General features: G+C 45.0%; 1 protein-coding gene across 1 annotated transcript; it reads left to right on the top strand.

The window, feature by feature from the left end:
* The first annotated feature begins 456 nt into the window (after positions 1 to 456).
* Positions 457 to 26,339, top strand: jcadb (junctional cadherin 5 associated b). The gene is made up of 4 exons (XM_077222301.1): positions 457 to 619; positions 5,739 to 6,330; positions 20,139 to 25,609; positions 26,180 to 26,339. Exons 2-4 carry the CDS (start codon positions 5,978 to 5,980, stop codon positions 26,212 to 26,214), a joined length of 5,859 nt encoding a protein of 1,952 aa, XP_077078416.1. The 5' UTR covers positions 457 to 619; positions 5,739 to 5,977; the 3' UTR covers positions 26,215 to 26,339.
* Positions 26,340 to 27,640: the final 1,301 nt, after the last annotated feature.

Raw genomic sequence — 27,640 nt, 5'->3', positions numbered from 1 at the left:
GTTTTCTTATCAATATCCATTTTTCACTCTTGTGTAGGACAACATTTTGTTTATATGCATCGTTTCTTTTTCATTGGTTTTCTAACTATGAAACTATTTTTTGTGTTCCTTATAGGTTCTATCTTTTTTAAATTAAGAACCATATTTGTCTGTCTAAGTTCTTGATGTAATATTACACGTTTTTCAGATCCTCATTTAGATGTTTTTCCAACGAGTTGGAGGATAAAAAGTTCTTAGTGGAACTTAAAGGCTCTCCTTAAAAGCTGGAACCTTTATTTCTGAGAGTGTGTGCACAGCTAGCATGAACTGAACTCTGCTCACATCAGAACACACTCGCCACCAGCATGGAAGGCTCCGCATTAGTGCAGGCGCACCGAGCTCCACTAAATGTCAAATCAAGCAGCAATTTCACGCACGTCTGACGTCAACAAGGGCGAAGGAAGGAAAATAAACTTCGCGCACACTTCGGGAGAAACCATTGTCGCCAACGCCGTTTTTTTTCCTCCTTCCGCGTAGAGAGGAGGAGAGCCAGCTGATATAGACATGCTCAGCTGATGCGTCCTGCAGCCTCTGACGCTGGGCGCAGGCGAACTGCGACGGCCGCGCAAACGAGCACCAGGTAAGACATATACATTTGAAATGACATCCGAGCGAGTCGCGCCTTTTAACGACCGAATACATACATCTGCAGCCGGCGCGTGCATGCATGCATTTTTTTTTCCATTAAGGAGCAGTATAACGCGAGCGCGCGCGCGCCTATGTATTTTCCACCTAATGCAAAAGATAAACACACTCAAGCAAAAGACGCATCTGCAAATGACCAGTGCGGAGAGCCGAAAAACGCATCCAGCACCTTGCGTTAACCGGTGCGAGTCTAGGCCATTTATATGTTTATGTTTATATGGTAGGATATGTAAAATTTGAAATGGGATTATGACAGCGTATTTTCCCCACTCAGTCCGTGCAATGTGTTTTCTGTACCTGCGGCGCTGCGCTACGTATGCGTGCGTTTTTTTTGGGGCGTCTTGACTTTTAAAAGCATTCTTGAGCGGCCTGTTTGATGTATACCGTGGCACACACTGCAGTATGGCTTTGCCAGCATAGCACGTTTGCGCTGCTGATGCTGTAGGTCATATTACGCGCTTGTGCGCCGCGTTGATGCTCATCAGGAGCTGCGTGTGTTTGTGGCGCAGTGGAGAACTGGAGATGTTCAGCGAAATGAAATAAGTGAGAGGTGGAAATTGCATTTGAGTTGGGCTTCTTGCTCTAATATTAACATCCTCTCTCATAGGATAGGGAATGGCTGGTGCGTTTGGGTGTTGCTCTGCTTTGCCCATTCTACCCCACCTCTCTCGCTCTTTCTCTCTGTGCTAAGTTCTTAATTAATTATGGCACACTTAACTTAATAACTCAATCTCTGTTCGCCCCCTATTAAAAAGTGTATTCTGTAAAAAGTGATGGAGGGGTGATTTTATCACCTGCTCATGTGCTGACGGAAGCTACCTGTGTGCCCGACACTGGAGCATCGAGCGGGCCTGCTCCTTAGAGACAGTGCATTCGACCAATTCGTGTGTGTGTGTGTGTGTGTGTGTGCCCACAGGGAGATTGTGTTGCATAGACGTTGCTCATTTACAGCTTTGATATCTTCACATGTTCAGGTGTTTATGTAATCCTTTCACTGAGATAAAGGTAAACATATTAGGCTTGTTGTCCATGGTGAAGTGCTCAAGCTCTAAATAGACCCGCCGGACTTCTTAATTAATGAACGCTATAGTAGAAGTGAGCAGAAATAGAAGTGGAGGTGATATGATGTTGGAAGAATTGTCACAGCATACAGTGAGGGGACAAGTTGTTTGTTTGATCGTATTAAATAAAATTTCATTTTAAAGTCCATTATGGTTTATGTTTCAACTTTGCTGCAGATTTTTTTTTCCCCCTGAAAGTAGTTGGTTGAAATATAAGTGAGATCATTGTTAAGTATATGAGTATAGAATTAGAAATCAACGTATATGACATGTTTCAAATAAATGGGACTTGGAAAATTTGATGAGAAATATTTGAGTTCATATATGAGGCGTTTCATTGGTGGTGAATCTGAGCACAGTTTGTGAGACTGTTGAGAAACTACATGTGAGATTACATGCTTCTTTTTCATCAAATCCTATTTTGAATATTCTGTCATCATTTACTCGCTTTCAAATTTTTATGATTTTCTTTCTTCTGTGGAGCAAGACAGCCCCAGTCACCATTCACTTTCATCGCATCATTTTGCCATATAATGAAAGCGAATAATGACTGAGATTGTCATTCTGCCCAACTTCACCCTTTGCTTTTAATGTAAGAAAGAAAGTCATACAGGATAGACACAGCATAAGGATGAATAAATTGTGACATAATTTAAATTTTTTGATGTGAACTGTCTGTCTGAGTGACTTCCTTAATTCGTTCCCCCTCTAATTGCTGACAAAGAGAAACACTTGAGACATTAAAAACATTTCATGGTGATTTCCTATAGGTGAGTCTGTTTATGAAGTTTGTGTTCGTTATCTTACACATGTCTAAGCTGCTGTTGTCATGATGATAGGCATGTAAAATATAGCCCATCTTTATGTTTTAGAATTTATTATGTAATGCAGATCTGCAGAAAAACATACATAAAATCATTAAAAAAACAATTGTAGTGATTTTTTTCTCATATTATCTTTCAACTTTCAAAGTATTTCAACGATCAATGTTAAATAAAGAATAAATTATAAGACAAACAATAATTTACGTGCATAATGCACATACATGATACCTTTTATAGTGTGCCAATTGATATGTTAGTAGACAGAAGAGTTGAAAATGACGAGATTAGATAAATGATGTCAGATCAGTGTTTTGTGAAGTCCCCCTCTGGGATACAGTCAATGGTTGTAATTATGAACCTCCATTCCAGTGGTGATGCTGTGACACTCTCATATTCAATCAACATGAGGCAGCAACACCCCTTTTTCTACCCAGCAACACCGATGTGCTATCATTGACAGCAGCTGTCATGGTCAAATCACACTTTGACTATTGCCGTCTCTCTTCCCTGATCCTTACGACTGAATAGGGAACACTACTTTGTGGTGTGATACGATCACGCTGCGACGGTCCCTTCATTTGTATTCGTTTTGTTCAAAATGCAGTACTGGAGGGAGGTGGCTAGTTTAACTGTGTCACAGGCAGTATAAGAGCAAGAGCTGTGTATCAAACAGCATTGTTTAGTATTTCACTCTTTATTTATTTTTACTCAGAATTGCTGTAGGTTACAGCTCATTCAGACTCAGTGAAACGTCATTGGCTGCTCACAGTGATGATGTCACTCCCATACCACACCAATCACAGTTCAATCTGGCAGGGGAAATGCACTATCAACCTCACTCTAATTTCAACCTCACATTTGACTAATTTACATCGGTTATTAAAGCATCAGTGGTTTTAATGATTCTGCAATGTGATAACTTGTCCACAACAAGGTTTTCAGACGACCAACAGAAACAAAGTGAAAAAAGTATGTATGTTTTGCATCGCATGCAGTTTTGTAGTATCATTAGACAGGATAAAGTACACAGGTTGCTGGTTATATCATTCATCTAATACACTGTAAGTTTAGAATGCATGCACATATTTTCCACAGAGGTCATCCAGAGGTCAGGTGTGTGTGTTTATGTGTGTGTGTGTGTGTGTGTGTGTGTGTCTGTGTGTGTGTGTGTGTGTGTGTGTGTTGACAACGAAAAAAAAAAAGTGCAGAGACGGTAAGCAGGCTCCTGCCTAGTTAGAGAAGGATCTAGCCAAAGCCTCAAGCGTAGCTGGCAGTATTGCATGGCTCACTGTGAATTCAACCTGACCGAATGCCACTCATCAAATCGGTGTGAGCGTTACTCAAGAAAACAAGATAGTGTTTCGGCACACACACACACACACACACACACACACACACACACACACACACACACACACACACACACACACACACACACACACACACACACGCACACAGAGTTCCTACAAGCATGAGTCAAGGTCATTGTCTCTCTTTTTCTCGAACTATAGTTCAAGGTCAAGTTAAGGTCACTGTGGGGACCAAAGGTTACTGCTAGGATACATTCAGCACCGAGGTGTGGTTCAGTAATTTAAAAATCACCATGGAAACACAGTGTTGCTCTCTCAACTATGCAGATAGTGTTTTCATATGATTATTTATTGAACAACTATTAAGATATAAATTCAGTATTTGCTGATTTGTGAGTTGGTAAGTCTCTTGTGTGTGTGATCTGTAATTTTTACTGTCTATTAAATATGCATGCTAGTAATAGTTGATAAACATTATCCATTGCAATTTAGGGACTTACGTTTTTTATTATGACAGAACTGTTGCTCCTAGTTAAAAGTCAAAATGACTTAAAATGTATGCTCTTGGTTTTGGTTTACATAATAAAAATAAGTTCCACTCTACATTATTTCTTTCAGGATACCTTTTTGAAAACATTATTTTTGCAGTTGCATTTGTGATGCAGAAATGCTATAAATGGGTAGTTCACCAAAAAAATTAAATTCTGTCATTAATTACTCACCCTCATGTCGTTCCAAACCTGTAAGACTTTCGTTTATCTTCGGAAGACAAATTAAGATCTTTTTAATGAAATCTGAAAGCTTTCTGTCCCTCCATTGACAGCCTATGCAACTACCACTTCCAACGCCCAGAAAGTTAAATGCATCAAGGTAATCCATGTGACTCCAGTGGCTTAACCTTAATTTTATGAAGCAACGTGAGTGTGTTGTTTGCACAAAATATAAATCTCCAAAACGCCTTCACGCTACAGTGTCCGCTCTCGTGTCAACACAACATGCGTTGGAGATTAATATTTTTATAAATAAATAAGTAAATTATGGGGTTTTTTTTGCACAAATAAAGTCACTTCATAAAATTCACATGGATTACTTTTATGATGTCTTTACAACCTTTCCGGGAGTTAGATAGGCTATCAATGGAGGAATAAAGCTCTCAGATTTCAATCTGAAAATATTTTCATTTGTTCAGAAGACGAACGAAAGTCTTACGGGTTTGGAACGACATGAGTAATTAATGACGGAATTTTCATTTTAGGGTGAATTATACCTTTAAGCTTCAGTAGCAAAAATGTATTAAAGTTAGATAGATTCATTTTTGTGAATCTGTTTAACTGTCTGTTTCAATGTATTGATTGATTCAAAAGTAATTTGTTTGCAATGCATTTACAAAAAAAAAAAAAAACACACTGAAATGCCAGTAAATAAAAATTATTAAATAATATTCTTCCTTGGTTCACAGAAACAGAGTGAAAAACACACCTTGGTCGTTTTGAACCGGATCATAACTGTATTTTATTTCTTGCATTAAACATTTGAAATCTGCTTGGCAACAATGACTCTATCATCAAAGTTCTGGTTCCGTTGAGTATCATGTTGAAAAATATCACCCTTGCTGCCCTAGATTATGTCAGTAAGATGGGAGCAGAGCATCACAGTGACTTTAAGCTGCACCTCTTGAGCATTTTGTGCATTTCTTATATCATAACCTGACGGGGTGTGGCTGCATCAGATCATAAGAATAAATACTGTATGTAGCTTTAAAGTTTCATGTGTTCAACCAAGAAGATGGTAAGGTCTCTGCAGAGCAGATGGTTATTGTCTTAGAGTGTAATGTTCTCTCTATGTCTCTTATTCTCCAGTGATGGCCTCTGCTGAGCAGCTGTGTCCCCGCCTGCTGCACCAGCACTGCCCATAGGCCACACACACACACACACACACACCTTTGGGTTCCCTTTCCAGCTCTGTTCATACACACACACACACACACACACACACACACACACACACACACACACACACACACACACACACACACACACACACACACACACACACACACACACACACACACACACACACACACACACACACACACATCATGTACAGTGTGGAGGACCTGCTGATCTCTCATGGATACAAACTGCCCAGGAGCGGCCCTGCCTCCTCCTCTTCCTCTGCGCCTTATGACAATCGAAACAACGAATGTCGCCGTGACAACGTAGAGAACCGGCCTCCTGGTGGTGTTGGTGGAACTTTGAATGGATTTGGGACAACAGAGGGGGGAGCGGAAGCGGGTACGGTGGTGTACAGACCGGCACCGGTGAAGGCTTATCCAGAGAACAACAACAACATCAATGAGGGCCATGAGAGGATTCAACGGAGATTGGAGGTTCCTGTTTCTTTCCTTGGTGACCTGCAACCTTTGGGTGACTCTCTAGCTACAGACAGTGGGTAAGTGTGCACTGTCATAAGGGTCCACATTAAAGTGTCATGTTGAGAAACTAGATGTTTCAAATATTGATGGCATTTGTTTTAGGGGCGTTCTCGGGAAAAACCATACTCTTTTAATAATCGTTCTAATTCTTTGAGAACAGGGAAGTCCTATATACTGTAACAATAACGAAAATGTCACAGACATCATTGGAATCACTTTGTTCTATTTTTTTCAGCTGATGAATGATAAAAACATTAAATTATTGTTATAATTACCATTCTTGGTGTGAATGGCTCTTTAGATTGAGGGTACGTTAACACAACAACGATGTACTAAAAACGGTAAAGTTTTTCCTTTCCATTTTTCACGTACAAATGACAACAATGTCAAAATGATCCCAGTTCACACGTATCTGTGAAAACGATTAAAATGCTTTAATATTCATGCCAGGCCAGTAGCTGGCGATGTCACTTTGTAAAGAAACACTAAGTGCCTATAGGCTGAATATGTAATAGACCATTTTAAAGACGTAAACAATAACAAACGCGTTGGAATGCTACTGCGCATGTCTGGTCCCGAAGCATTTCCGGTGGCGCCATTTTTAAATCACACAGCCAAATGGAAACGTCGAGGTTATTTACAAAAACTGAAAATACACGAGAGATGCGGTAAAATCACGTCGCAGTCTGGATGCTTACAGGGAGCCCGGGGAGGTTATTAGTGGATGACGTCAACGTTTTCACAAATTCGCATTTTTGTCGTCGCTTTTGCTTTGTTGTTGGAAAGTACAGGAATCATGGAGGACACCAGGTTTATTCTTGCCTATTTATTGGGGAAATCTTATTAAAGCCAAAATTAAACTTTGTAAACATTCACAGCGCTATCTAGATCAGCTTGCTAACAATTCTGGAATTTCTGTCAAATATAGGCTGTATATAGCCTATAAATATAGGCAAAATATGACAAATAATAACAAAGGCATACACGAAAACACGATCACAGGGTTGGGATGCAACAATAAAAATAACAAACACGGGAGGGGGGGCGGAGGAACAAGAGAGTTCATGGGGGATAGTCCAGGCTGGATGGGTGGACTGGGGGTCTTGGGTCTTCGGGAAGAGGGCTGAGGATGAGGAATCTGGGCAGACTTGGATGGGGATACATGAGTAAAAGTCTTGGGGGAAACCCTCCGGGGCTGAGAAGTGGCGGGGGTGACTGGGGGAACAGCAGGTAACGGAATAGGATACATGACAGGGGGTGTAGTAGGCGGCCGAGGAGTGGAGAGAGGAAATGAGCTCTCAGAATCAGACCCAGAATCAACGCTTCCCTAAGCGGAATCGACACTCTTCATCTCTGATTCTGTAGTGGCGTTGAAAGTAGCTGACTCGGGATCACCGCTCTCTGCGGCTGGCGTGGGTGCTGCGCTCTCGGCGGCAGGCGTGGGTGCTGCGCTCTCGGCGGCAGGCGTGGGTGCTGCGCTCTCGGCGGCAACCTTGGGAGCTGGGGACGAAACAGGACAGACAGGGACTTCAAGGATCTTGACAAGACGGGACAAGTACTCTGACAGGGTTCTTGCAGTAATGACGACCGGCATCTCTTGATTAGCTGAAACTGAGCGCAAAACAGCCTCAGCAGCTGAATCGGCCGCTTCCCTCTCTGCAGCACTCACGACTGCAAGCTCGGGAACAGCCCTTACTACTGCAGACTCTGGAGCCGCGCCCTCAGCAGCCAATTCAGGAACATTACCTTCGGTTGCAACGGGCTCAGGGACAGCGCCATCCGTAGTAGGCTCTTGGATGATTCTTCCTAAAAAAAGGGTAGTGAACACAATCCTCTCTAGCTCAAGCTGGAGGTATTCAAAATGCAGGTTGAGCCCACTGTAATGTATGCTCCCCTGCAAACATACGCTGTTCCAACAGCGACTCTAATGAAGCATGAAAAGAGCACTTTCTACCAGTTTCCCCCTCTGGCTCAAGCTGGAGGCGTTCTAAATGTAGGCTGTGTGCCCACTATAAAGTATACACCCCTGCACACAAGCACTGCTCCAATAGCAACACAAGCATGAAAACAGCTGGGCGGCCGGGTCCCTATCACGAAGCAGCCCGGCCCCAAATTAAAAGCTTCTCACACATTTCCCAGTCCCCTCTTTTCAGGTGGCTGGAAATACTAATGTTGCAGTACAGTAAATGGGTCTGTTATAAAACATGCACACCTGCAAACAAACGCTGTGTTTACGACGATACAAATAAAGCACGAAAATAGCTCTTTTCTGTCTGTTCTCCCTCAAGATCAAGCTGGAGATGTAACATATATGTAGGTCACGTGCCCTCTATAAAGTATGCACCCCTACACACAAGAACTGTTCCCACAGTATCAAGCTTCCCTCTAGCTCACGCGGGAGCGTAATAAATGTATGTTGTGTGCCCACTATAAGGTACGCACCCCTGCACATAAGCACTGTTCCCACAGTATCAAGCTTTCCTCCCGCTCACGCTGGGTGTGTAATAAATGTAGTTTGTTGAAGTACGCACCCCTACACATAAACACTGTCACCACAGTATCAGTTCTCTCTCCAGCTCGCGCTGGAGATGTAATAAATGTAGGTGGTGTGCCCACTATAAGGTACACACCCCTGCACATAAGTGCTGTTCCACAGTATTGGAACGCACTTTGCAGCTGGGCAGCCGGGTCCCCATCACAGCGGCCCGTCCCCAGACATCATTCAAACCCTAGCTAGGCGGGCCAAGGCCTGGGAGAGGCCATCCCCAGTATATCAGAATGGGTAATAATAAAACGAGGCTACTCGCTACAGTTTGCTCGCAGACCTCCGTGCTTTATAGCCGTGGTCGAGATGACAGTGAGAAGCGACATGGCGCACGTCCTTCACACCGAAGTGTTGAAACAGTTAGTAAAAGGGGCTGTGGAGGCAGCTCCTCAATGACAATGGGAGTCAGGCTTTTACAGTCGCTTCTTCCTCGTTCCAAAAAAGGATGGCGGCCTCAGGCCCATCCTAGACCTCAGACACCTGAACAAAGCGCTTATGACGCGCCCGTTCAGGATCAGAATCAGAATCAGAATCAGAAAGCGCTTTATTGCCAAGTGTGCTTGCACACACAAGGAATTTGTTTTGGTACTAAGGCTTCCAGTGGACATATACAAATACAACATGAAACATAATACTACAAATTATAAGAATAAAAAATAAAAATATAAATATATGAGAATAAAACTATCACAGTTGGGTTTAGTCAGAATAGACATTTTCAGATTTACAGATTATGAACCTATTTACAGTGTTTTGAATATTATAAATAAATAAATCTACATATAAGTATCACCTGAGTTGTGGGATATTGCACTAAACAGTGGGAGTATTGCACTTACAGGCATATGCCTTGGGAGGAGTGTTAACTGTTCAGGAGGGAAATGGCCTGTGGGAAGAAACTGTTCCTGTGCCGAGATGTTCTTGTGGCCAGTGATCTGAGGATGCTGACAACAAAATAAATCCTTGCATAAATTCACCCAGGAGATTGGTTTTTCTCAGTAGATCTGAAGGTTTCTTATTTTCACATCCAGATAACGTCCCATCACAGGCCATTCCTGAGATTCACCTTTGAGGGGCAGGCTTACCAGTACACAGTACTACCGTTCGGCCTATCTCTAGCACCTCGTACATTTACGAAGAGCATGGACGCAGCGCTCACCCCCATGAGACAGCGGGGAGTGCGAGAGTTAAACTGGTTATAGCCCAATTGGAGGCGGAATTGATAACTCACAGATCACTGATAACACAGATAACTCTTCGCCTCAGAAGACAATGCTCGTTGCCGAACATTTTTCACAAAATGCAGGGACGCGCTAGCCCATGACTGGCCGAGCCGCCTGCTGTATGCATTTCCTCCGGTCACAATGCTACCACAGGTCATCGAACGGATCAGGGAGAGCAAGTGTGCAGTGCTAATAATAGCCCCTCTCTGGAAGACCCAGTTATGGTTCTCCGAGCTGGTGCAGTTGCTGGAAACAGCCCCATTGCCAATACCACTGAGGAGAGATCTCCTCATGCAGGCGAGCGGGACAATCTGACATCCCCGTCCTGACTTGTGGGCCCTTCACGTATGGCCCCTCAACGGGTATCCAGGTGTCTCCCGGAAAGGGTGTAAAAAACCATCAAGTGAGAGCGCCTTCAGCTACGCATCTCTACGCTCAAAAGTGGGTAGTATTCTCTGGCTGGTGTGCAGCACATAGCCTGGACCCCTACTCGTGCGGAGTATCAAGTGTACTCACCTTCTTGCAAGAGCTCTTGGACGCGGGTCGTACCCCCTCCACGCTCAAAGTGTATGTGGCGGCCATAACAGCATCTCACGTTCTTGTGGCCGGACAATCACTAGGAAGAAACGACCTCGTCGTGCACTTCCTTAAAGGGACCAGAAGGTTAAACCCTCCTCAACCCTCTGTGCCTATCTGGGACCATTCGATCATGCCCCATTCGAGCTGCTTTGGTCTGAGGACCTGAAGCCTCTTTCGCTCAAAACCGCTCTCTTACTGGCACTAGCTTCAGTCAAGCAAGTGGGCGATTTGCAAGCGCTAGTAGTATGCGCTTCCTGCCTTGAGTTATCGGCCTAGCGACTCCAGAGTCGCTCTTAAGCCAAGGCATGGTTATGTTCCTAAAGTGCTCTCTACTCCGTTGAGTGCACAGGTTATTTCGCTAGCAGCTCTTCCCTGGCCAGAGGACTAAAGAGACGCGAATCTACTCTGCCCTGTGAGGGCTCTCAGAGTTTATCTGGAGCGGTCTGCCTCATTCAGACAGTCAGAACAGCTCTTTGTATGCTTTGGTGGCCGCACCAAGGGGCTCGCTGTCACAAAGCAGAGATTATCGCGCTGGATAGTGGACGCTTTTGTGCTGGCTCATGAGTCTAAGGGCCTTCATTGCCCCTAGGGCGTTATTCCACAAGAGGCATGGCCTCGTCATGGGCTTCGTCAATTGGAATACCAGTTGAAAATATCTGTGCGGTGGCCAGCTGGGCCTCGCCGTCCACATTTATGAGATATTATAACCTGGAAGTTCCCGCTTTGCAAGCAAAGCCTCTTTCAATATAATAAATGTTAAGCACATAACTATAAGGCCAATGCATATATCTGGTCTTAGTTCATACATATTATTTAAGGACTGGCCCTCTCTAGGCCCATTCCTTGGTTCCCTATTGAAGGCTCAACACGGGTTTGGCCTCTATTAGGACTCATAATTTTACTCTTATATGGGCCTCGGGACTTCTGCCCTGGGCTATAGTGAGGAGCAAAGTTTTAAGCACACACGGTGTTTCGAAAGGGGTTCCCATAGCGTAAGCTACTTATGCAATACGAGAGACCTCCCGAAAGGGAACGTCTCGGTTACTAACGTAACCTCGGTTCCCTGAGAGAAGGGAACGAGAATTGCGTAAAACCCACCGTGCTACTGTGCTTAGATGGGGGGATCGCTTCAGTCGATTTAAATACTGACTTAAATGACTGTCTCCAGCATCTCCATTATCCTGATAACAATGATTGATGATAATGATGATATTCTTCTCCTGTGTTATTCCTAGGAACTCATATCAACAATGTAGTGTAGCAGTAGATAAATAAAGATAAAATTAAAAAACAAAACTCCCAACTTTATATCACTAAAATGAAATAGGAAGCCGCTTACAGATGCTCACATGTAAACAACACTGACTTCACTTCCAGGTCAAGAACCTGTCAATCAAAAAAATCAGTAGCCAATGAGAAAACACCGCTTTTAGCCCCGCCCCCAGAAAAATGTATGTGTCAGAATGGCGAACGAAAACTCAGGGAGTGCAAACGAAAACTTCAGAAGCTTAAATAAAAACTCTGGAAGCCATTTGTAAGTACAGATCAAAAAAATAAAGTGAAGAGTAAAACATGCAGCATATTAAAACAAAAATTTTGCCTGCGATTTATTTTTTTCCGGTTTCAAAGACATTTTATTCAGTTTCAATTTATATTTTTATTCATTTCTTGAAAAGTTATGTTCAATATTAAAGGCACAAAAATAATCCCATACTTTTGTTGATGTATAGCTCCCATCAAGTTCACATAGGGGTAGTTCATCACATTAACAACTGACATGTGCCCAAATATGTTTTGAGACCACTGAAATATTGGTGGATGTCATGCCATGTGTGTGCTGCTGTTGAAGACTGTCCTATTAGAAGAAAAAAAAATTGATTTTATCCATATTTCATGTTGTTGGCTAATCCATTCCACTGTGATTGATCACAAAAATCCAGACTGCATGGCAACATTGATGTGATCTGAAAGGAATCGGCCATGTGAATGTAATCAGATCTATAGCTCGCCCAGAGGTGCATTTTGTGTGTGCGTATAGTGAAAGTGAATGACACCTGAGTTATGCAAAACACAAAAAAATGTTGTCAACAAAAGTGTTTTATTTGTCATTATGCTAAACAGACAAAATGGCATATTCATTTTTAAATCACATACTAATTTCTTTAGTCATGGTTAGGTTTTTGCCTATGTTTATCACTAAATTTGATTGACTGATAGATTTTTTAAGTGGAAAATATTAGGGATGCACCATTCATGATTTTTCATGGCCGATTCCGATTTATTAAATTCTATTAAAAAGACAGGTCTTAAAAAAATCTGTAGCCAATTGAAATTAGAGGCAACTTCTACATTTTAATCACGATCTAAACAAAGACTTTACACACATGTAGCATGAGCAGTTGTTTTGAATTAGATTGTACAATTTCAAGATTTAAAGCAAAAACTGACTTTAGCTTTGTGAAATAATGCTATATCTCCTCTCCTCTTTACATTCATATTCAATGAAAAAATCTTTGTTTTTTTATTAAAAAACGAGAATAGAATTAACTAGAATTAACGGTGAGGTTATTGAACAATTATTAGAGAAGAAATATTTAGGAATGATTTTAGATTTTTAGAAAAAAGATATGTAAAATTATCAAGGCCAATCTTATTAGCTTTAAGATAATAAGAAATTGCTTAACATTTGATTGTTGGTGATTGATTGTTGTTTTCAAATTCAGTGATATTCTCACTGTATGTCTTTGGTATTGACCATTTGGTCTCAGACTAACCAGTCTATAACTAAACGAATGTCTTTATAACCGGGCCTTGAACATTTTTCAATAGGAAGGCAACAATGTATCATCACTGTCATTTCTTAAGTAAATATAAAATTTTAAGCTTTGTTCATTTTCACTATGACAAGCTTGTGTTCAAATGCTTAAATGGCCTTCCTCTACGTAATTATTCTGCAAAACTGCAGTGGTGCAGCAGATCCACCAGAGCAGCTTCTAGTGGAACTTGCTACCGGATTATTTGAAACCGGCTGCAAGCTTTAACATTTTTAAGAGAGCTACAAGTCTTGGTTAATTCAGTACTCTTGTTTAGGTTTAGGGTTTCTCTTGATTCTTTTTAATTTTGTTTTAAATTTTTGTAATTTTAGAGTGTTGAAAATTAGCTTTCGCTACAAATAATATGATACTTACATTGGATTTTCTTTTCAGTTTTATCTATTTAGAAGTGTACATGAATGAAAGTTTTGATGACTTGCAGTTTAGTAATTCAGTAAACAGGCTGGTGGGTTCAGTGCAAGATTTGTTAGAGTAAGGATTTGTCAAACCAATAATGCTGGAGTTTGTGGGTCTGTTTTTGAGATTCATTACAAGAATCTGCTCATAAAAGTCATTAATTCATGAATAGTCTAGATTGTGGTCATGTTTATTTAGGGCTAGAATTGGCAAAATAGTTTAAGCCTAGTTTCAAAAGCCTAGTTTGTTTTAGCTAGAATATAGCATATCACAGTGCAGAACATGTCAACTTTTCAAACATATTTTATATCTGTTATTATTTTGACAGTGTTACTACAGTAGCATGCTTTCAATGTTGTTGACAGCCATACTGCTATTTTTGGATGCAGCAACTATAAACTAGCATATTGTTACATTTTTTTATTACATTTTAATTTTCTTTAATGACTGATCTATAATATATAAATATAACACATTTAAAAGTTTCTCTCTGTCAATGTTGTTAATCAGCATTAATTGTTGGCAGATTTCAGATAATTTTGTTATTGGCTGTTATTGCAAATATAAAAATATCTACTATGTTTTACTCCCTAATTTGCCTGTTCCCTTTCAAGGGAACTTCGAGCTGCGTCAAACGCTGCGGGAACGCCCCTGCGTTGTGCGTCATGAAGCACGTATGGAATCAGCCCAATGGAGAGATGAAACGTCATAGGCGGGTGACGTCATCGACCAGGAAACTATAAAGCACCCCAAAAACACAAGCGCATTAGCTTCTGTGCTTTCAGTCGCGCTACATGTGAATCTGTCCCTGTGTGATATTGTCTGTCTTACATACCCTGCACCACACAAACAATTTATCCCTATATATATATATATTGAGAGATTATGGCGGACGAACAGCAGTTTAGAAAGTGTGTTCCTCCCTGCTCGCGTTATTTAACGAGCGGGGATACACATGATCTTTGTGTTGTTTGTTTGGGAGTTCAGCATGCCCAGTTTGCTCTCGAGGGAGCAGACTGTGAGCATTGCGAGCGTTTGCCGTTAAGGACGCTCCGCTCCCGCCGATCGCTCTTTGAGGAGAGCGGTTCGGTGCGCGCTCCCCGCGGTTCGGGTCCCGCTTCTGCCGAGGCAGAGCGGCGGCGCTTATCGTGGGGATCGCAGATGGATCTCACAGCGGGGTTTGAGACGGGCTCTGCCTTATCTCTCCCTTCACCTGTGAGATCCAGTGCCTCAGGCCCGGGTTCGGAAGCACGCGCTGCGGTTTCTTCCGCTCGGGCTGAGGCACCAATGCTGCAGCTATCCAGTTCTGAGGAACTTGATGTTGTTAGTGTTGAGGGAGATGTGGAGGATTCGCCACCCCACACTCCTGAGAGTGATGAGCTTATGGAGGTGTTAACAAGAGCTGTTGAAAAACTTAATATTGAATGGCCAGTGACTAGACAGGAGTCTGTTTCTAAATCAAAGTTGGATGAGAGATTTTTGCCGTCACGTGTGCAGCCTCCACGCCGGTGCCTGCCGTTTTTCCATGATCTCCACACCGAGGTGTCGAAATCATGGAGAAAACCGGTGTCATATAGAGTGTTTAGTCCCCAGACTTCAACATACGCTAATATTATGGGAGCCAAGGCTCATGGTTATGGTGCTTTGCCTCGTGTGGAAGAGACGCTTGCGAGCCATCTCTCCCCCGAAGCAGCATCATCTTTTAAGGCACCGGCATTACCCACCAAGCCTTTAAGAAACACTTCGGCTTTGGTGGGTAAAGCATATTCGGCAGCAGGTCAGGCTGCGTCATGTCTGCATACTATGTCAATCTTGCAGGCATACCAGGCTGATCTGCTAAGGGACATGAGTGAGAGTGAGGAGGTCAGTACTGACGTAGTTCGCGAACTGCGTCAGGCTGCTGATTTATCCCTGCGTGCCACCAGAGAATCGGCCAAATTAATGGGTCGTTCTATGGCAGCTCTGGTGGCCGCAGAAAGACATTTGTGGTTAAATCAGACTAATATTAAAGAGAGAGAAAAAGCTTTTCTTTTAGATGCTCCTCTTTCTCCCATGGGGTTGTTTGGTGATGCTGTGAATTCAGTTATCGATAAATTCCAAGAAGAAAAGAAACAAACTGCAGCTTTTAAAAAGTTTCTTCCCCTTAAAGTTCATGTCCCTGGGGCTGCTGGGCGGGAGCAGCCCCGGCCGTCTTCGAGCTCATCACATAGAGCGCAGCAGAGGCAGAGTGTCGCGTCTCGTGCTCCCCCTGCTGGACAGTGGGCTCAGCCGCGACACTCTCAGCCGAAGCCTTCTCCGAGTAGAACTGATCTGAGGACAGTTATATTGGCTAAGAAGGCTTTGGCTAAAGAAGAAGTCCTGACGCCAAGCCGTTCAGGATGCTGAGGGTGGTCCCCACCGAGGCGGAAAGGTGTTCACCTCTTTTTACGGTGCCCATTCCTCCTCGGTGCCCTCAGGGGCTCGTTCTGCCAACCCCGCCTTTATGCCGGGGCACAGACGATCCCAGCGAGCGCTTTCCCGAGGGACGCTCGCTCCCTCTGAGGAGGGTCTCAGAGCGGTCAGACCAGTTGTTCCCTGCCGGTGCGCCGTTACAGGGCGCTGCGTCTGCTGCTCAAGTTACACCAGAGGCCAGTCTCGAGAGGCTGGTACCCTTAGTAGAATTTCTGGCAGAGTGGAAAAGCCTTCCAAAAATATCTCATTGGGTCCTGCAGACAGTAGAAAAGGGTTATGCTATCCAGTTCAGGTGTCGTCCACCAAAATTCAGAGGGGTTCTGCACACAGTGGTGGGCCCCGAGCAGGCTCTGGTATTGGAACAAGAGGTGAAAACGCTCCTTCAAAAAGAGGCTATAGAACGGGTTCCTCCTCCCAGTTTGGAGTCAGGTTATTACAGCCGATATTTCATCGTTCCAAAGAAGGATGGGGGGTTGCGTCCAATTTTAGACCTGCGCATATTGAATCGCTCGGTAGGGAAGCTAAAATTCAAGATGCTCACTATCAAGCAGATCGTGTCTCAAATCAGGTCCGAGGACTGGTTTGTCACGATAGATCTGAAGGACGCATACTTCCATGTGTCCATCCTTCCACAACACAGGAAGTTCCTGAGGTTCGCCTTCGGGGGCGAGGCGTACCAGTACAGGGTTCTTCCGTTTGGCCTAGCTTTATCTCCCCGCACTTTCACGAAATGCATGGATGCAGCACTAGTGCCTCTGAGGCTTCAGGGCATTCGTATTCTCAATTACATCGACGATTGGTTGATTTTAGCTCAGACCGAGCAGATGGCGGTTCGGCATCGAGATGTCGTCCTCGCTCATATCAGAAAGTTGGGGTTGAGGCTGAACGCAAAGAAAAGTGTATTATCTCCTTCCCAGAAGACCACTTTTCTGGGTGTCGTTTGGGATTCGGTATCGATGCGGGCGCGACTCTCTCCGACCCGCATCGCTTCGATTCTCTCAGCTGTGAAACAAGTGAAGCTAGGCCAGCTACTCACTGTCAAGCAGTTTCAGAGACTGTTGGGTCTGATGGCAGCAGCGTCCAACGTTATACCTTGCGGCCTGTTGTACATGAGACCGCTACAGTGGTGGCTCAGGACCAAGGGATTCTCCCCGAGGGGAAATCCGCTCCGCACGTTCAAAGTCACGCGGCGCTGCCTTCGTGCTCTGGTCATGTGGAGAGAAACTTGGTTCCTATCCAAAGGTCCTGTGCTGGGGGCTCTTTGTCGTCGCATAACGCTAACGACGGATGCTTCCCTCACAGGGTGGGGGGCGGTCATGAGTGGTCGCCCAGCCCAAGGTCTGTGGCAGGATCATCATCTTTCGTGGCACATAAATTGTCTAGAGATGTTGGCTGTGTTTCAGGCTCTGAAACACTTCCTAACAGACCTGAGAGGCCATCATGTGTTAGTTCAATCAGACAACACGTCGGTGGTCTCTTATATAAATCATCAGGGGGGCCTGCGGTCTCGCCGGCTTTACAAGTTGGCCCGTCAGATCCTCCTGTGGTCCCAAGGGAAGCTACTATCTCTGAGAGCAATGTATCTCCCTGGGTATTTGAATGTGGTAGCAGACTCCCTGTCGAGGCAGGGGCCGAGGCCAGGGGAATGGAGACTCCACCCCGAGGTGGTGGAGCTCCTTTGGTTGAGTTTCGGTCGCGCCGAGGTGGACCTATTCGCTTCCAAGGAGACCACTCATTGTCATCGGTGGTTCTCCATCACTCTTCCAGCCCCCCTGGGGTTGGATGCTATGGTGCAGCCGTGGCCGAGGTCACGTCTGTACGCCTTTCCCCCGATTGCTCTGTTACCAGGAGTTCTGGAGAGGGTCCGCCGGGACGGGGTCAGTCTACTACTAGTAGCCCCGTTCTGGCCGGCCCGAGTATGGTTTGCGGACCTGATTTCTCTCCTGGACGGTTCTCCTTTGGAGCTCCCGGTCAGGAGGGATCTACTCTCCCAGGCGGGGGGCACGATACTTCACCCCCGCCCAGAATTGTGGAAACTGTGGGCTTGGCCTCTGAGGGGGCCCAGCTCATAGACTCCGGTCTCTCAACCGAGGTTGTTGAGACCATTCTTAACTCCAGAGCTCCATCCACGGGGAAGCTTTATGCCTTGAAGTGGAAACTTTTCACTTCTTGGTGTGGAGAACACCTGCAGGACCCAGTTAACTGCCCAGTGGGTGCAGTGCTGGAATTCCTGCAGGAGCGCTTCTCCACAGGGTTATCCCCCTCCACACTAAAGGTGTATGTGGCGGCACTAGCTGCTTACCACGTCCCTTTCAGTGGAGTTTCTCTTGGGAGACACCCGCTTATAACTCGTTTCCTCCGTGGCACTTTGAGGCTGAGGCCAGCAGTTCGTACGAGGGTGCCGACTTGGGATCTGGCCATTGTATTAGAAGGTCTTTCCCTAGCTCCTTTTGAACCTATCGAAGAAGTTCCCGAGAAGTTTCTCACTTTTAAGACTATCTTTTTGCTTGCTATCTCTTCACTAAAAAGAATCGGAGATTTGCAGGCTCTGTCGGTTTCACCCTCGTGCCTGGAATTTGCACCTGGCATGGTTAAAGCTTTTCTGCATCCTAGACCAGGTTACGTTCCTAAGGTTCCTACTAATATTGTTAGACCTACGGTTCTGCAGGCTTTCTGTCCTCCTCCATTTATGTCATCGGACCAGGAGAAACTTAATTCACTCTGCCCTGTTAGGGCATTAGACGCTTATGTCCACAGAGCTGCCCTGTGGAGGAAATCAGAACAACTTTTTGTATGTTTCGGGCCACCCAGGAAAGGGTGTCCGGCGTCTAAACAGAGAATGAGCAAGTGGGTGGTTGAGGCTATCTCACTTGCTTATGAGTCGGCTGGCCAGCCTTCACCTTTGGTTGTCCGAGCTCACTCTACCAGGAGTATGGCTGCTTCTAAAGCTCTTTTGTCGGGGGTTTCCCTGAGTGATGTTTGTGATGCGGCTGGATGGTCTTCACCGCATACTTTTATTAAGTTCTATGACCTAGACTTAAGCTCTACCCCTGGGGCACAGGTGCTCTCGTCCTCTGTGCGCTAGTCTCACATGACGGTCATTTGGTCCTATGGCGACGTGGGTATTCGCGTTCCCGCAGCGTTTGACGCAGCTCGAAGTTCCCTTGAAAGGGAACGTCTCGGTTACGTATGTAACCCTAGTTCCCTGATAGGGAACGAGACGCTGCGTCGCTCCGCCATACTCCCGGCACTCCCGTTAGCGCTTCCTTCAAGCCTATCAGAAGCTAATGCGCTTGTGTTTTTGGGGTGCTTTATAGTTTCCTGGTCGATGACGTCACCCGCCTATGACGTTTCATCTCTCCATTGGGCTGATTCCATACGTGCTTCATGACGCACAACGCAGGGGCGTTCCCGCAGCGTTTGACGCAGCGTCTCGTTCCCTATCAGGGAACTAGGGTTACATACGTAACCGAGACGTTCTAAGCCCATTGTCAACTATGACACTTCTGACATAAAGTAACCCATGGTGTTACAGCCATACTGGTTTCCTTGACTATACTATATAATTTTCATTCCATTCTGCAACCTAATCTGTTTGTAACATTAAAGATACAATTTCTGATTGCTAGAATAGCACCGTTTTAATTTGTGTAAGCTTTATATTTCAATATGGAAAAAGGCCACAAAAGTGAAGCTTTTTCATTTTTAAAAAGCAGCTGTTGTAACAAAAGTAATGAATTGCAAAGTTTTTGAATTCATTGTCAAAGTTTTTGAATTGTTTTTGTCTCTGTTGCTAGGTTTTATGATGCTCCCAGCCTTACGTTCTCTGAACATGCAGATGAGCGAGATATTTCATTCTGGAGAAGGAGGGGACAGGATTTCAGTGCTCTATTGGACTATGCTGATCCCAGGGAGCTCAGAGTGTCTGGAGGATTATGGCGAGGTCCAGTGCTAGCTGTTGAGGAGTTGAGAGCTGAGAGACCACTGGCACGCTGGGAGGAAGGCCCATGGATACGGGAACCAATAGACTCAGGCCCAGAGACTTTACGTGTGACTGCAGAGAGAAAATGCCAGAGCCTGGGCACGGAGGAGTGGCGCCCTGCAGTGGGCTTGGGCCGGCAGCTGTCAGATGGGGAGGCTGAACATTGGTCTCAGGAGCAGCAACACCGTCTGCGGTCAGCAGAGGGCAGTGTGTCCGCCACAGTGCGAGCTAAGTCCCAGTCTCTCCCTCGAGTCCTTTCCCCCGAGGATCCTCATTATGGAGATCTGCCTCAAACTGGTGCTGCAAATCAGCCCCCTACACAAAGAAGCAACAGCTCCGCTCCATATGGTCGATACCACAGTGAATGGCAAGCAGGGGAGAGGTGGAGTGGTCAGACACAAAGTCATGCTCCTTCTGCAGTTGTACCAAAGCCACGGTTCAGCCGCCCCGTCAAGCCCCCGTCTTATGAGACTCACCAGCAAAACAGGGGGAGCTGGGAAACGTTGTCCTCTGAACCTGTGTCCAAATCCAGAGACCGCTCAGTGTGCTTCTCTCAGAGTTTAGAACCATTCAGAGACCGGTCTGGTTGTTATTCTCAGAGTGCAGAGCCTCTAAGAGATCGGTCCATTTGCTTTTCACAGAGCGCAGAGCCAATTCGAGACCGCTTGGTCAGCCACTCTCAAAGTGCAGAACCACTAAGAGACAGATTTGTCAGTCATTCTCAGAGTGCGGAACTACTGCGCGATCGTTTTTTCAGCCACTCGCATAGTGCTGACCTGTTAAGGGACCGATCTCTTTGTTACTCTCAGAGCTCAGAACTGCTACGAGACCGGTCCATTTGTTACTCCCAAAGTGCTGAGCTCTTAAGACCAGAAGCATACAGGGCAGATCTGTTTTACCATGAACTGACTGGCATGGAGCCCCCTGGTTACATCCCACCCCCATCCTACAGGAGATTCCTGCCACCCAGGAGTGGACAGAACTACAGAGCAGATTCTGCTCTTGTCCGATGGAAACGTGAGCCTGTGAGTGCAGAGATGGGCCAGTGGTTTTCCAGGACTTCAGGATTGTCGTGGTCAGAAAGGCGTGAAGACAGGAGCATGGCAGTAGTTCCAAGAAGGCCTGTGCATCCAGGGCCTGTCATACCTAGCCGCCCAGGACTCGTGCAGTATGTCCCATTTGATGACCCGCGCATCAGGCATGTCTCAGGGGGGCCCTGTGGAAACTCGCTCACAGACGCGGACAAGATCCGACACGTCAACAAAGAGCTTCCCTGCACTGCAACTTTAGGACAATCCACACATGATAGTGCCTTTCTCCCTTCACAGGGACCGAGTCTTAGCATGGACACTAACAAACCGGCTCTCACTGAACAGGAGAATACAAACCGCTGGCACAAGGGGATGAACAAGGGCAGTGAAACTGTAGCATCTGACCAGAGCTGTGCCAAGTACCCCATAGCGTTTCAGCCTAGACCCCTGCAACCAATCATTAAAACAGACAGAAGTATAGACCAGCAGATTAGAGCTGACAGAGTCATTGACCAAGTCAAAGTTGAGAGAGTTACAGAGCCGGTAAAAGTGGAGAGAGGTGCTGAACAGACAAGAACAGATCAAGTCAAAGTAACAGAGCAAGTGAAAGCAGATCGAGTTACAGACCTAATCAAATTGGATAAGCCGACAGATCAAGTAAAGCCAGACAGGTTTACAGACAAACAAATAAAGTTGGAAAGATTAACTGACCAGATACAGGTAGACAGGACCCCAGATCTAGTCAAGGCCGACAGATATACAGACAAACAAATTAAGCCTGAAGTCAAGGCAGAGAAAATCCCTGAAAAGCCCATTAAAGCAGATAGAATTTCAGACAAGCAAAGTAAAGCTGAAAGACTCTTAGAGAAGCACTTGAAGATCGATAGAATTTTAGAAAAACAACTTAAAGCAGATAAAATATTAGAAAAACAGTGTAAATCTGAGAAATTCACTGACAAGTTGATTAAGGCTGACAAGCAGGCAAAAGGAGATAGTAGTACAGACCAGACAAAAGCTGAGAAAATCACTGACAAGTCTGGTAAGGCTGACAAATCCATGGATAAAGGTTCCTCAGAAAGTGTGTCAACTGTAAAGATGGAACCAATCCAGGAACCTGAAAAAAAGAGTGTTAAAAAGAAGCTCAGTGAGACTATCTTCTGTCTTGTCTCTGTGCCCCTTTCACAGTCCAGTGCAAAATCTCGAGATCAGAACAACAATGAAGAGAAAGAACCAGACTCTCCTCCAATTCCTCCTCCTCCTCCACCAAGCTCCTCCAGCGAAAACAGCAACACCCTCGGCTCCCTGCCAAACCAAAGCCTCAAAAGCACATCCACCACCTCAACTGACTTGGAACTACAAGCACTCACACTTGGCAGTGGGTCCAGTAGCATAGCCACAAGGAGAGCTCATCGCAGAAGGAACTCACGCTCTAGGATCATTAAGCCAAATCCACATGATGAGCTTCGAAGGTATTCTGGGGCTTGGCCAGGGGACCAGTACCGTGACCAGGAGACCCAAACAAGCCCTGAGCCCACAAAGAGCAATGCAAATCCAGGTCCTGCAAATACAGAAGCACAAGATGCTCCTGCTGCCCCAGAGGCAACAGCTCCTGCTGAGACTACATCAGTGGCTCCAGGGGCTGCCTCAGGGGCTCTTGGGGCTTTGACAGCTCCATCAGTTCAATCAGTGCCATCTGTTCCACCGACTCCAGCAGCTCCACCGACCTCAGGAGGTCCTGACCCCAGCACCCCTTATGGGTATCCAATGAAGGGCCAGAAAAGCCTAAAACCCTCCAGCAACAGTGCTTTTTCACGGACAGGTACCTTCACCAAGAGCACAGGTTCTCACAGACCTCCATTACATCCCCCGCCACACCCTCCACCCCCACCTCCAAACCAACCTCCATCTCAACCTCCACCCCCGCCACCAACACAGCCTCCTGCTCAGTCCCCACCATCAGATCCGACTGAAGAGGCAAAGTCAGCCTCAGGGCCAAACCCAGAGGCATTTGGACAGTTCCTGCTGAAGCCAGTGTGCCGGCGACCATGGGATGCCATTGAGGAGCTTGAAACCATCAATAAAGAGGCCCAAGACCAAGCAAGTAAACGCCCCAGTGTAGACCAGTGCATTGAGGATCTTAATGAGGCCTACAAAGATATCCTGGAGCTCAGCACTGCCAGCAATAACCTTCCCAACCGTTCCTCCATGCAAATCCCTGACCGCATCAAATCAAGGCTATCTTCAGATTCGATTGGAATTCCTGCAACCACTCTTCGGCCAAGCTTGGTGCCCGGAAGTGACCCAGAATACCGGGAGGTGAAAAGTGCCTTTTCCCGACCATCAACTGGGAAGAGTGTAAGCTTCAGCAAACAGCTAAGAGAGGAGATTTGTCCTGCTCCTCCCCCACCAGAACCAGGTTTCAGAGATTACAAAACAGTCATGTCCCAGATAACCCAACGCAAAGCCTGCAGATCAGTGAAGCTGGAAATCCCAGCCCCCAAAGAGACCCAAAGAGATGACGATTTGACTGCACAAACCTCCTCCACCTCATCCATGGCAGCCGAGGTCCCATGGGCTGACAGACAGCCCATGCAAGATGCCTCCACTCTAACCAGCCCCCCAGACTACGAGCACATCTGTCAAACTCTCCAAATGGCCAGAGAATCTGGGGCTGTTAGCCGAGCTTCTGTCAAATCCAAACCAGGAAGTGCCATGAGCATCGAAACCCCACAGCATATGCCCATACCTAGTAGGCCTCCCATAGATTCTGAGCAGCCATGTTGTTCTTCAGCATTAGAAGTGAAACAGGAGCCAATCTCATTATTCAGGGAGGAAAGAAGCTCAGGCTTTAGGAGGGTAACAAGCCACACTAACAGGTTCCTTAATAACAGGGGTGTGCTCTGTAGCCTTGCAACCGGAAAGCCGGTTGGTGACAAAGCAGGTTTAGAGGCTAACCCTGAAGTTCCTGCTGACTGGCAGATGCAGCTTTCATTAGCCGAAAAGCATATTGCTACTCTGATTACAGGAGAGGGTTCAGCAGTAGACCTTGATGAGTCAAACAAGGTTAAAGCTGATAAAGACATTCCTGGCAGTGAGTCAGTTGAGAATGAAGCGAACAACATTTTAGCCACTGAAATAAAAGACGATCTTACCAATAATGTTCAGAAACATATAGAAATAAAAGAGGCCGAAATAGAACAAACAGAGAAACATGAAAGCCAACAACCTGAAGTGACAGAAAAAGTGACAGAAGAGGACACTTCTAGGGAAAAGACAGAAACAGAGCAAGTGAAATGTGAGCTGAAAGACTCTGTTACTGAAGGAACAGAGCAAAAGAGTGACACTGCCTCAGAAGCAAAGAAAGAACCAAATGTGATCCTGAGGCCAAATAAGGCTGCAATGTGGACTCATTCAGGTTTGGATTCAGAGCTACGTCCTGAATTTCCACCAGATCACCTTCCCCTTTCTGTGCTACCTTACACTAATCGTAGATTGTCTCTAGGGTTAGATTGGGAAAGAGCTGGTTGGGAAGGGGAAAGTTTGGGCCAAGGTGGATTCTGGTCCAAAGAGAGACGGTCTCTTGATGCTGAAAGATGGAATGTTGGTGAGGAGGGGTGGGGTTTAGACAATGACAGACAGGAAGGAGGTGGTGAAAAACGAGGTCTGGGGGGCTGGCGTGGGTGTGGGATTGATGGGCAAGGCACAGATGATTCAGACTGGGAGTTAGATAAAAATACCCAAGACACTGACTTCAAAAAGGTAGATTCGGACACGAAACAAATAACACTTAAACATGAACAGGGTCTCGGTGATGATCATAGCAGTCTTGCCTCTAGTGCTGATCAAGTGGAGCATACACAATTTGCTGCTGGCGAAGGCATTGATGAGGGCAGTGGTCAAGGTCCAGATGAAGGTCAGGTTTCAAGTGTAGATAGACGGAGCCGTGGACTTTCCCAAAGAATAGAGGCTCTTTTTGTAGCCCCACCCGGGCATGGCTCAGAGGAGAGACTTGCCCGCATGAGAGAGGTGGACACTGTCTCACGAATGAGACGCCTAAGCCTCCGTAGCTCAGACTCTTGGGATGGACTGCAGGGGGTGGGAAGGTGGGGAGACTGTGGAAGGGAGGAAGAATGCCCCCTTCCTGGCCCACAGGATTCTTCAAACATCACACAATTAGTGGATAAAGAAGGCAGCACCCTCCCTGCAGTAACCAGTGAACCTAAAGAAACAAAAGACGATCAGGCAACCCTAAAAGGTGAGAAATTTTTACAGCAGCATTTGTGTTTACCAGACTGTGGATAACATTTGATAGTAGAATTTGATGGTGACATTTTCACAGTCAAGTGTTGTCCTACACTTGACCTTAGCTTGAAAATGAAATGTACCTTTTAATATGTAATCTATGCTAAGATTGACTAATATTACTAAGAATATCGACTAAGACTAATGTAATTCGAAAAATTGGTTGAGAAAGTACAATTATGAGGGTTTGCTGACCTTTGTAAATGTTTTTTTTTTTTTAACTAATAGTCTCACTTTTACAAGTCCTGGTTGATTATGCTAAATGGCCACTAGAGGGAGGCCTCCTCCTAAAGTTCAGTTGCCTACCAAACTTGACTCAGAATTCAAGCCTATCAGCCATCTATCATTGATTATTATTTTAAATTTTCATTGTATTGAATCTTAAAACTTAATTTAATTGAATCTTGTTTTAATTGGAGGACACATTTTCACCTTATTTACATCAAGTATATGCACACAGTAATGCTATTGTCACACTTTCAGATATTTACATCATGTATTTCTGCTCTGTTCGCATTTTCAGAGTCACAGGAGCCCAGCCAGGTGGAGAGGTCGTAGCCTAGAGGTCAGAGGTCATCCAACTAAGGGCCAGCCTCCAGCACTGTGACCTGGCTGTCTGCTAAATGCCTTCATTCTCATATGCTATTGAAACATACTCAGACATTGACACACACACACACACACATACACACACACAACATTAGACACTGAGCGATGCATCTCTCTCTAATACATGTCTGTGCATAAACATACACACACAAACTGACAAAGAAACACTCACAGTCATCGTCATGTATACAGACACTCACGTGCATTCAGAACACATTTAAACACCTCACCACACTGAGACATCTGAAATGGCCTTCTACTCCGACAAGAGCATTGTGTATCAACTCCACTCCACGCCCACTCAGTTCCAGCTTTGCTGGCTTTCTAAGTGTTGCTGTTCCACTGCCAGAAGGAGGTTCCCAACTATGCCCCACCCCTTTCATATGTTAGGGTTCTCATCATGGCCCATTTTCACCATCCTTATCATTCTTCTTTCCCTGCAATTTCCTTAAAAGATTGGTTTATTGGACGTCGTCTAGTGTGTTACTCAGCAACCATGAAAATGTTGTTGTGTGACCAAAAAAATAAGTAACCGTATTTTGTAAAGAAGAAAGTATTGACTGTTCAAAAATTACAGAACAATCAGTGGATTTTAAAACCAGCTACAATCTCTTATACCCTTTGCAAACAACCTATCATCTTCACAACTTTGTCTTTCTTCAAACCACTTCCTTCCCCACATCTTAGACTACTCCATTAATGTTTTTTTCAAAGACTCAGTCTTCACACTAACCCTTTATTACACTAACCTTGTGTACATCTCATTAATTTATTCATCGTCTAGACAGTGTTATCGCTGCGCACCAATGTTTGCTAATAACTTGCAATATAGCTATTTGTTTAAGACTCCATCACACTTACTAAATCATCCCACCAGTATTAACAACTTCTTGTCTCTGGATTCAAGGTCTTCTGCTACACTTCTTAATTACTATGACCACAATTGATTTTCATTGTTTTTTTACACCTTAACCACTCTTTATATATTAAGTTAACAACATCCCCCAACTCTCACTTGTATCATCCCAAGCTAGCATATGTGTGTATCCCAACACTCTTGCTGAACCGCGCTGCTTTAATTCCTGAATTTAAGCAAGCCATATCATAATACCATGTCCTAACCAGGTGCGTTTACAATGTGATTGTATTTTTTGGTAACACTTTAATTTAAGGTGACATATTTACATGTTACTACATGTACTTACTATAGTAATAACAGTAAATTATGCATAATTAAAAGTAACTAACCCTATGTATCCCGTCCTCCTTGACCCGCTCCACACGGGATTTGAATCGGGGTCTCCGACGTGGGAGGCGGGTGCCCAGCCTCTTGCGTCAGTCGCCTAGCAATGCCTCTTGAGGCCAGGGGAGTGAT

Source organism: Siphateles boraxobius, unplaced genomic scaffold (genome assembly GCF_051911475.1).
Source record: "Siphateles boraxobius isolate OS27281-9 unplaced genomic scaffold, OSU_SipBor_1 86, whole genome shotgun sequence".
NCBI classification, from domain to species: domain Eukaryota; kingdom Metazoa; phylum Chordata; class Actinopteri; order Cypriniformes; family Leuciscidae; genus Siphateles; species Siphateles boraxobius.
Note: the sequence above shows the minus strand (reverse complement) of the source record. Positions and strands in the feature narration are given on the sequence as shown.